Source organism: Callorhinus ursinus, unplaced genomic scaffold (assembly GCF_003265705.2).
Source record: "Callorhinus ursinus isolate GAN/ISIS: 27379988/994484 unplaced genomic scaffold, GSC_fseal_2.0 scaffold4, whole genome shotgun sequence".
Taxonomy (NCBI): Eukaryota; Metazoa; Chordata; class Mammalia; order Carnivora; family Otariidae; genus Callorhinus; species Callorhinus ursinus.
The window spans coordinates 44,563,836-44,575,623 of NW_027397066.1; the positions used below are offsets into that span (position 1 = coordinate 44,563,836).

Below are 11,788 nucleotides of genomic sequence, written 5' to 3' on the forward strand. Positions count from 1 at the left end.
AGCATTTCTATCTCTGGCACCCGACCCCCGTGTGGAGTCTCCAAACCCAGCAGATCCCTGCGGTGCGCCCCCGCGCCGCTCCTCCCCCGGGAGGAAGGGGAGTCTCCCCGATCTGCTGCTTGTTGGGTCCCTACTGGAAGAGCAGTGGCCGGACTGTCACCGATCACAGTTTATGGCAACCCGGAGCTGAGAGCCCATGCCTCGGCTCCGTCTCTGCAGCCGGCTTTCCTGCTCTGATGCCTGGGAGCTCTGCCGCACTCAGGCACCCCCGGTCTTCCTGTGACCCCGAGGGTCCAGAGACCACACTGTCCCAGCGAGGGTTCCACCCCCCCCAAGCCACTGTCATGATGGCCCTCAGCAAAGCAGACTGCTAAAAGTTCCGATTTTTGTGCTCCGCTGCTCTATCATTTGCGGGTAGCTGGCTGAGGAGGCTCCCCGCCCCTGTCTGTCATCCTGTATATCACCTTGGATTCACTTCTCCTCATGTCCTACCTTCCAGAAAGTGGTTGCTTTTCTGTTCAGAGAGTTGCTGCTATTCTTTTCTTCGATCTGTTGAGTTTGTAGATGTTCTGAATGGTTTGATAATTATCTAGCTGAATTCCTGGGGCTAGACAAAATTTAGGTCTCCTACTCTTCTGCCATCTTGCTCCTCCCCCCCGGTTTTGAGTTTTTTTTAAAGTAAATGTGATTATGTTACTTCTGTAAAGGAAATGAAACTTTACTTCTATAAATTAGGGACCAGAATAAATAACATACAAGGAAATTTTATCAGTTGGCTGAACAGAATCTCATAGAATAACAATATTGTGGTAAGCTCATCACAGTCCAAGATAATGATCTGATCTACCAGTCCTGAGAGTCCATATTGTTTCAGTAAGAGTTGATTGCTTGTTAAATGCCAATCTTTTTTATTTTATTGTAAATCTGCTTGTGTTATGTGTCAAATACGTTAAGTACTTGAGCCTTCCACTACGGACTGGCTTCTCTCTAGGCCTACTGTACCGTCATTATCTTAGGATTTCTCTTTACCATCATTGTGACATGCATTTTGCCCTGTTACCTAGGTCCCATGTCTTCCTCTTTCTTTGTTTACTCCTTAATTTGTTGGAGAGCATTCGTAGCGAACTTCCTGAGGAAGGGGTACAGATGGTAAACTTTTTGAGAACTCGTATATCTAAAACGTTTCCATCATAGCCTCACACTCAATAATTTAGGAATGGAATTTAGATTGAAAATCATTTTCCTTCAGAAATGCCTTTTGAAGGCATTACTGCATTGTCTTCTAGCTTCCAGAGTTACTGAAAACTCCAGTGCCTTTTTACCATTCTGATTCTAGGTCATTTGTGAATTTTTTTTTTTTCTGGAAACTTTTAGAATCTTTTTCTATGCATTTTTCTTAAATTTCGCAAAGATGTGTCTTGATGATTATTTTCATCTTGGGCTTTCAGTGGGCTCTTTATTTTTTTTAAGATTTTATTTATTTATTTGACAGAGAGAGACACAGCAAGAGAGGGAACACAAGCAGGGAGAGTGGGAGAGGGAGAGGCAGGCCTCCCGCGGAGCAGGGAGCCCGATGCGGGGCCCGATCCCAGGCCTCTGAGATCATGACCTGAGCCAAAGGCAATCGCCCAATGACTGAGCCACCCAGGCGCCCCTCAGTGGGCTCTTTAAATCTGGAACTCTAATTCTTTAGTCCTGGGAAATTTTCTTCAATTACTTAATACTTTCCTTCTCCCTCCATTTTCTTTCTTTTCTCATTTTTGGATTTACTATTCAAATTGGAACTTTTTGGCTTCTGTTTTTTCTTTCTCTTATTGCTAAACTCTCTGGAATATTTCTCCAACCCTTCTATTGAGTTTTTCATTCTAGTCTCAGTCTCCTACCTGGAGGAATAAACCTGATTGCCAGCATTCTGGAATCTGGTGATCTTAATATATGTATAAACTTAACCCCCTTTTTTCACTGTGGCATTCCTGTCTCAGCTATGCCTCGTACCCTCTGGTCCACAGAAGTCTGGACTAACAGTCTCTTTTACCTTCACAAGAATTTTTGACTCTGCTACGGTGCAGAAGGGCCAATTGCTCAGGTACATAGAGTGGCGCAGGAGATATGATGGCCTAACTGCTGCTTGACTTTAAGCAAGTCCTCTTTTTTTTTTAGCCCCATTTTCACCCCCACCTCTCCCTTCAGGGGTATCAGGTGCCACTAATTCCCCAACCTTTGCATGGGTTTTTTAACATTGGTCACATTGCTTCTCATCTTTTCCTGCTTCCAGTTTAGGATAAAATTTTCTTGGTCTATTAAGTTAGTTGTTACCACTCCATTTCCTTTTCAGCTGACAAAAAGTTATCACTGTTACCTCTTTGTTCTTATGTGTTTGTGCCTGTTCTCTTTATTTCCTTTACTGCTGTTTTTATTTTTTTTTTAAAGCTTTGGCAGGTATCTTTCTTCAAGTATAGAAAAAAATAGGATACCATTAATTTTTACAGCTGAGCATATTTGATTTATAGTCAGTTAAACATATTGAACAAACTTTTTAATATAGCATTCAGCTACTTAATGCTATCTTTATACAGTTTAAGGGATACAACTTTGATTAATCCATGTTTAACTAGATCTTTAGCTGGACATCTGAATGTATCAACTTCTCTAGTTAAACATTTACTATGGCTATAGATGAAAGTATAACTCCATTTATGCCAGAGGAATAGTATAGGTATTATCAGTGGAGTTTAGAAAAGGGAGAATGTGATGAGCAAAAATTTGGCAGTTTTTATCTAGTACTGTCCAAGGAGAGAGAGGGAATCTGAAAGATCTGTACATTCTGATCGCTAGAATTGGGGATAATCTTTTCAGGAAAAGTTTTACAGTGGCCTTTGTAAAATCCTGAAAACTACTTCTCTTTCTCTTATGGCATGCTCACTAGATAACCTAATTTTTTGCTAATTAAGCTTTCCTGATGTTAGAAAGGGAGTCCTGAGCAGTATAGGCACAGGTATTTCAGTTACTAGAGTAGAACCCTGTACCTAGAATACTACTACTCCTAACAGTTGACATTCATTGAGTACTTACTATGCACCAGGCACTGCTCCAAGCGCTTTATGTATATTAACTTGTTGAATACTCACACCTTAATAGATAAGGACACTAAAGTTAACATTAAGTACCTTGACCAATATCACATAGTAAGTGATGGAGCTGCATAAATTGATTTATTAATACAAACTATAATAAATTTGTCTTGTGATTTATACTTGATTCTTATTGAAGGTAGTGGGAGTCAAAGAGCCTGATGAATTCCAAGAATATTGGGGAAATGGACCTTTTGGGTCTGTAAGCTAGTTAGTATTTCACTTGAGCGACACAGACATAATAGTACCACCCCATAATAGAAAGTCTGCCTGAGTAAACATGTGGCCCCCAAGGAGGTTACTTTCTTAGATCTTATTAATATTGAATTTACTTAGAACCTGGTATTTCGTTAAATTATTCTTTGGTTTTAACTTTTTTACTGCTTAAAGATGTTAGAATAGTTGAAGTGCAAAGACAAAAGTAGCAGCTAGAAAATTGTCAAAAAAATGTGCATACCTCAAATTTATCCAAGAACAGGTGCTTCTGTCCACTTGATCCTTGTTGTATTTCTCTTGCCTTTCATCAGTGATTTAAAGGTTTACTCTATGTGAAAAGAACTTTGAAAAAGGTGAATTTCTTTGCAGATGGATTCAGTGAAAAAAGTGATAGATAGGGGTGGTTGGGTGGCTCAGTTGTTGGGCTTGGGTCATGATCCCAGGGTCCCGGGATCAGGCCCTACTTGGACTCCCTGCTTGGTGAACCTGCTTCTCCCTCTTCTTCTGCCTGCTGCTTCCCCTATTCTATGTGTGCTCTCTCTCTCTGTCAAATAAATAAATAAAATCTAAAAATAAAGTGATAGATGTATATAAAATACCTGTTCGTGGTAGAGAAATACTACTTATTCTCTTAATAATCACTTTATCACTCCAGTTGTAGAGATGGAACTCCTTCTGCAGATCCTACTTTAGACAAGGATGATACAATAGCTTTTTATTGTTTGTGATTAACAGGAATTTTCTGAGTATACAGTAGTTTACTAGGGGCCCCTGGCTGGCTCAGTTGGTAGAGCATGTGACTCTTGATCTTGGGGTTGTGAGTTTGAGCCCCATGTTGGGTGTAGAGATTACTTTAAAAAAGAAAAGTTTATTAAGTGCTCTTTTCATTATTGACTGACAGCTTAATATTATCTTTTCCTTTCTGAACCAATAGGTCTTGGCTGTTCAACCATACTTTCTCCGGAAGGATCAGCTCAGTTTGCTGCTCAGATATTTGGATTAAACAACCATTTGGTATGGGCTAAACTGCGAGCAAGTATATTGAACACATGGATTTCCTTGAAGCAGGCTGACAAGAAAATCCAAGAGGGCAATTTATAAAACATCATTGCCTTTTTTTTTTTGAGAAAAACTACATTTCTTGTTTAGTTTCAGAAAAAAATCAAGATGAAAAGTTTTTAAATCAATCAAAGAAAACAATAAAATTTACTAGTGAATAAATGCCTCTCTAGATTCATGGATCAGTAGACTCTGGAGATATTAACATTTCTTTAGAGGAAGTGAAATTAGTATAAGGACACTTTTAAAATATCTTAGCTACTATATGGTCCTAATTGGGTAGATAACAATCAAATATATTTCTTAAATACTAATAGTGTCTTGTTATAGAGCTCTAAAGTTATTACTTGACTTTCTGTATCTCAACCCATAAGTTTTAAAAAGTTAAAATGCTTGTATCTTAGAGTGACAAGAGCAATATAGTCCTCTTTTACATTATGATCTTTACAAAATCCTAAGGGTGTGGTGTTTTATTTGTAGTCACTCTCTCAAAATAGATGTGTATTTATCCCCAGCTATAGACCAAGATGCTGTTTTGTTTTGCTTTTGTTTGTTTAAGTTGAGATTGATATTGGGGGTAGGGAAGACACATGAAATAAGATGAAGGGATACTGTGGAAGCTATAGAAAGGGGACTTTTCTGAGAACTTCTCTGATGGATGTTAGGGCAATTTCCCATGGAAAAAAAAAAGTAGAGTCACCTTTGTCATTCCAAATGAAAGATTTAGTTAATCTTACTTACTTATAATGGGGTGCCTCTGTGGACCATAAAATTCTTTTAATTCTGATAATACATGTTTTAGCCAAACTAACAATCCTCAGCCTACCATGATTTTCTGAAATTGGAATCTCCTAGTCGATAACCATACTAGTTTCTTTCTTATAACAATAGAAGTCTGGGCAGGTACCCAGTAAGATTCACCTCTAAAGGAGCAGTTGTTACTGAGAGATGTTATAGTTCATCATCAATCTATAAACCATGTTTGGAAATCACTGTTACATTACACAGACCTGAGGACTTTTTTTATAGATCACTAAACTTTAATCTGAATGTCTATGAACCCCTTGAACTTCCATGTAGAATTTTATGTCTGTGTTCACTTTTATGGAAAGGGGGCAATCATCGTTTTTATCCAAAGGATTAAAATGTTAAGAATCTCTGCTACAGGGATGTCTGGGTGGCTCAGTCAGTTAAGTGTCTGCCTTCGGCTCAGGTCATGATCCCAGGGTCCTGGGATCGAGTCCTGCATCATGCTCCTCACTTAGCGGGGAGCCTGCTTCCCTCCTCCTGCCTGCTGTTCCCCCTGCTTGTGCTCGCTCACTCTGTCTCTCTCTCTGACAAATAAATAAAATCTTAAAAAAAACAAAACCCACACTGTGTGTGGGGAAAAAAAAGAATCTCTGCTATGGATGAAATCTTGGTAAGATCCTTGCCACTGGCTTACACTGTCTATACCTTTTCACCTCCCTCTGAATTGTTAACAAGCTAGCATCTCTTATCACTTCTTTTACCTCATCTCATGGGGCAGGGTATGATTGTCCTAACCATTCCTTTCTTTGACTAGACACTAAGATATTCCAACCTCAATCCTGATGTTTTTCTTATATTCTTTCCCTTTAAGTATTGATGTTTCTTCTATTGAGTCTCTCCATTACTTATAAGTAATCATTGGAGTAACTCCTTCAGCTAAAACTAGCATTACTGACTCTTAGCTCTGTATTTGTAGACTTGTAGTTTGAACTGTTCATTCCTCTCTGTCTGAATGCCCCAAACTTACTTCATCTGCCATCCAGCCTATTAACTGGCTGTACTCTCTGTCCCAAATCAGAAGTGTTAGTTCATCCTTAATATTTCTTTCTTACATTTTCACATCTCACTTATTACAGAGTTCTGAATTTACCTGGTTTACCCATCCTCTGTTCAAAAGTCTCAGGTGGGTCAAATTCTACATTATTGGACTGATCTAGAAGGTCTTCATTCTCAACATTTTGAAGTTGTCCAAGGACTGACAGCATAAACTGTTAACATCTCTTTTGCAACATAGACTCCTTTGAAAATACGAATGCCCTTGACTCTCGCTAGAGAATTGCACACAAAATTTACCAACAGATTGCATTGGTTTTTGCATTCCGTTGAAGCCTGTCATGATTTGTAGTTTAAGAATCATTGCAACCTATCAAGAGAACTTGCTTTCCTCATAATTTTTGACTTTCACTTATCTGTACTTTTTTTTCTTTTTCCTTTTTTAAGTTTTTATTTTTAGTTTTAATTTAAATTCTAGTTAGTTCACATACAGTGCAATATTGGTTTCAGGAGTAGAATTCAGTGATTCATTACTTAAATACAACACCCAGTGCACATCATAACAAGTGCCCTCCTTAATACCCATCACCCATCTAGCCCATCCCCCACCCACATCCCTCCATCAATCCTGTTTTTTTCTCTATCATTAAGAGTCTTTTATGGTTTGTTCCCCTCTTCCCACCCCTCCATATGTTCATCTGTTCTGTTTCTTAAATTCCACATGAGTGAAATCATACGGTATTTGTCTTTCTCTGACTGATTTTGCTTAGCATAATACACTCTAGCTCCATGTTGTTAAAAATGGCAAGAATTCATTCTTTTTGATGGCTGAGTAATATTCCATTGTATATACATACCACATCTTTATCCATTCAATGTACTTTTAGTTCCTACAATGAATTATTAAAATCTGTTGTCATTTAAATCTGTTACTAGAGCTTCATCTTCACTCTCTCCATGAAACCTTCCCAAATCCCTTTTTCTTTGTTGGATGGAAGCAGCAAGAAAGGAGAAAATATAATCTTACACTTTATTTCCTCACGTTGCCTTTTGCTTTGATGTGCTATGCCTAGTACTTCTTTGTTGGATTGGAAGCTGCAGTAGAGGAGAAAGTATAATCTTACACTTTATTTTCTTCACGTTGCCTTTTGCTTTGATGTGCCATGCCTAGCGGTCTGCTAGATGGGAGAATTGTAAAAATTATGTACTGTTTCATTCTCTTATGTTAGTCCACAAGAACAATTAAAAAGATATGATTTTAACATCTTTAAACTGTGGTTTTGTGGCCTCTGAATAGTCATTGGCTGCAATTTCAGCTTTTCTATCTCTACCTGCAAAAATTCCACCTGCTTTGGTACAGTACATGAGAAATTTCAAACACTGATTTAGACTAGTAGATAGGACTGACCATTTCAATGGTCATTATCATTTTCACTTTTAGTTTTTTAGAGTATGTATATCCTCAGCAGGGTAGTTTCATTAATACTAGAGAAAATACTTGTTTGAAAGTATTTTAACTGTTATATTAACTTATACAAACCTACCTAGTTTGCCATCTTTGGGTGATTATACTTTCTTTGGGCTTGTAGGTGAACATAAAAAGAGGAAGAAAAATTTGTCCAAGTAATACAGTACTTAACTTTGTATCACAAAGGCATGCTTATTACAGTTGCTGTTGCTTTAAAGCCTTCATTGAAATGTAAACACTGTAGTCAAATAAAAGACAAAGATAAGTTGTGTGAAGCTTTATTCATTCATCTACTCATGAAATAACATGCTTTGTCTGGTTTTATTCTAGGCCCTAGGAAAGCAGCAGTAAACAGAAACAAGGCTCCCACTGTCACAAAAATCTTACTGGGGATAACAAACCATAAAAGATGTCTTAGGTAGAGTTAGGGAAGTATAAGTGCATATGAAGAATAACCAAGGTGGTAGGACAGTGCTGGGGATAAGAGGAAGGTTTTTGCAAAGAGCAGAGCAATGATGTAAAAGAGCAAGCCATATAAAAATGTGGGGAAGTACCCAGACTAGGGGCAGGAAGTGAAACAGCTTTGCCTTTTTGAGGACCTGCAAACATGCCACTATTGCTGGAGCTCTGGTGAGCAAAGACTAGATCACTTAGGACCTACAGGCCACGCTACAGTACAAAAGGAAAACCACTGGAGAGTTTGAGCAGGGTCATGATGTGACATATTTAACATGTTTTTAAAGTTCTCTGGCTATTGTGTGGACAAGCAAGGAGATTGGTTAAGGAGCTATTATAGTCCAGGTGAAGGATGATGTGACCTTCAGTAAATTACTTTATGCCTCTACTTCAAGTGTAAAATGAGACTAATAATACTCCCTCCCTCATCCTGCTAGGAGAATTAAATGAGTCAACATATGTGAAGTATATCCTAACACATGAATACATTATATAACATCCCCTTTGGCAGACTATAGAAGATGGTATGAGTGGAACTGATTTGCCATGAAAATCACCTTGAATTTAATATTCCCTTCAGCTGATTTCATTTCTAAACAGGGAAAAAGGGGGCACCTAGGTGGCTCAGTAGTTAAGCGTCTGCCTTCAGCTCAGGTCATGATCCCAGGGTGCTGGGATCAAGCCCCGCATCGGGCTCCTTGCTCCGAGGGAAGCCTGCTTCTCCCTTTCCCACTCCCCCTGCTGTGTTCGCTCTCTCGCTGTCTCTCTTTTTGTCAAATAAATGAAATCTCTAAATAAAAAACAGGGAAAAGGGGCAGAGAATCAGCATAATGTGGCTTATCCACAGTTCATCTTCAGCCCAGCAGTTCTTGGGAAGCCAGAGTGAAAATGTTTTAATGGTGCTTTTTGCATTTAACTCCCCATGACCTCGAATTACTTGGCATGGAGTTGTTCATCTAACATTGTGGTACAGTAAGGATTTCCCTAGGCACATTACTGTGAGCTTCAGTTCTCATTTGTAAGTTACAACTAAATAATATTTCTTCTGCCTGCTTCACAGAGTGTATAAAATGACAAGATACTGTACATGGAAGCTTCTCATAAATCACAAATGGCTAAATCCACTGGTGCAAAAAAATAAGATTTTGAGTACCGGTGATGTGAGAGAAGATCCTGGGGATGCAGCAATGAACAAGATCCAATTTCTGCCCTCAATGAATCTTGGAGTATTGGAGGGAGACCATTTCAAAACACAACATTGTCTTAATACGGAATAAATGATCAGGGATTCTGAGTACACATAGAAGGGAGGAATTTAAAGAACAAGTATACATTGTGAATGAACATACTCTGCATTCTATTCTCAATCCCTCTTACCTTAATTTTCATTGAATTTATTACCACTGAACATAGTATATATTAATTAATTGCCTATCTCTCCCAACTAGAAAATATATTCCATGAGTATACTGGGTTGTCTTTATTTTTGTTAATTGTATCCCTAGCAACCAGTATAATGCCAGACACCAACACATACAAAACATTTAGTAAATATTTGTTGAATGAATAAATGTGCGAATTCCCATAGGTACAGCAACATGGAACCACACATAACTGTTAGAGGAGTATAACATGCAAGGGGACTAGGGAGTGAGTAACAAAAGACCTATGTGGGTTGGGGAGATAGAAAGCAGAGGCCAAACCATAAAGGACGTTACATGATAGGCTTTTGGAATTCATCTTGAGGGTAGAAGAGTAGCATCAGATAAATGCTTTAAAAGACCACTCTGGAAGACTTGTCTCAAAAATGGCAGATAAAAAAAAGGGCAGATAAAATTCATATACTTATATCCTGTTTGCAAGAAAATCTGATGAAAATGACATAAGAAATAGAACTATAGGAATTCATACCAGAATTCTGAGGAATTTTTGGAAGCTACATAGTATATGGGATCAAGACTGATGCAGAAACCAAAACTGAACCCTTTTATAAAGTCAATCTTCTGAGAAGTTTAACAGAATCACCACTAAGGTGGTGGTTCTTAACCTTGAGTGGGGTGGGGCTGTTGCATAAAAACACCTTTGGAGAATCCGATGAAAGCTACAAAACCTTTCCTCAGAAAAATTCACACAAAATTTTGGGTATATCAGATGTTATCTGGAACTCCCTTGCCCTGCTGAAATCTAGGCATAATTAGCTTAAAATCTGTGACAGTTCCACAGTCAATGAAAGTCCACAACTCTTTCCATGATTTTTACTAATTCACAGAGATTGTACTGAGAGTTCACTAGACCAGTAGTGCTGTTTTTACATTATACTATATTGACCAGACATGAAATGTACCAGGCACCACTGGACACAACTATGAGCTGGACATACCTTCTACCCTGAAGGAACTCAGATTAGGGGAGAAATAAGCAAAAACTCATGTTAAAAAGTTGAGTACCAACTATGTGCCAGACAGTGTGCAGTGAGTAAGGGTAAATATAGTCCCTGGCCTCATGGAAATGATAGTCCATATAAAGAGATAGGCTTCAAACGATGAGTGCTCAGAAGTACAGAGCTGTATTAGAGAGTAATGGGGAATGTTGTCTAGTCTGCAAGGTCAAAGAAGTAATTTTTAAAATCTGGAACCAGGTACAGAAATATTGAAGGATAAAAATAATAGAATGCTGGGAGAGAGAGGGGAAATGGCAGGAATTAGTAGGATCTTGACAATATTTGGGTCTGCAGAGGCGTTCAATAAAATGCCCTGTCTTTTTTAAGAGCACTCAACAGGTACTCAGTTCCGACCTTCAAACGTATCTTGATATTTAAGCTCTTACAAAAATCCTAAACCAATGTCTTTGTATTGAGTGCCAGTAAATGCCAGGATGCACGAAGTCTGTTATCCCCCCAACAATAATAATATTTTCCCTATTTTACAGTCGGAAAAACTGGGACTCTGATAAATAACTTGCTCACAGTCAGACATGTAGAGTCGCAGAGCCAGGAACTGAGCCTGGGCATTCTCACCGCTTACACGTCCTTTGGCCTTACTGCCGACTGTTCGTGAACTGGAGCTCACAGTGTAGCCAAGAGGGTTTCATCAAACGTGCTTTGCACTTGGTTCTTTTTTCTTCTGTGCCTTTCCTCATATTCGCTTCTCTTCTAGAATTTTACTCAGACCCAACCTCAGGTTTTCCTAAATCATCTTTCAAGATGCTTTTCAAATACAATTCCTCTATGAAGTATTCTCCAGCAGCAAAGAGAAGCCGTCTCTCTCCCCACTCTCCTTCAAAGGGCTCCCTAAGGCTTCTAGTTGGTACTTTACCACCCTATAGACCTCTTATTCTCTTCCACAGATCGTCATTCAGCTCCGCCTCATAGGAAGAGGGTGCTGCTTCCCCAGCAGCGGTAGCCCCAGAAAAACAGGCTGCTTTGAGCCGAAACTATCTGGTGAACCCCTTCTCAACCCCCTCCCAGGGTCCCACACTTCGTTCCTTCAGACAAGTTTCAGGTAAGGTGTATCGATTCTATCTATCCACGCAAATTTCTAGCTAATATCGCTAAGATTACGATCTCCGACACAGACTCAGGGATAAGTGCGTTTCCGACTCCAAACCGCTTAGCAACCACCGGCTTCCTCCTCCGCTTGGCCACCTCCGAAATCCT

General features: G+C 39.0%; 1 protein-coding gene across 3 annotated transcripts in view; it reads left to right on the plus strand.

Annotated features, from left to right (window-relative positions):
- Positions 1–7,942, plus strand: part of PAICS (phosphoribosylaminoimidazole carboxylase and phosphoribosylaminoimidazolesuccinocarboxamide synthase) — a 55,128-nt gene extending 47,186 nt beyond the window's left edge. For all 3 annotated transcript variants that reach the window (XM_073891717.1, XM_073891718.1, XM_073891719.1), the window contains one exon: positions 4,282–7,942. In XM_073891717.1, the coding sequence (XP_073747818.1) occupies positions 4,282–4,448 (167 nt within the window). In that variant the 3' untranslated portion in view covers positions 4,449–7,942. The remainder of the gene's footprint in view (positions 1–4,281) is intronic.
- Positions 7,943–11,788: the final 3,846 nt, after the last annotated feature.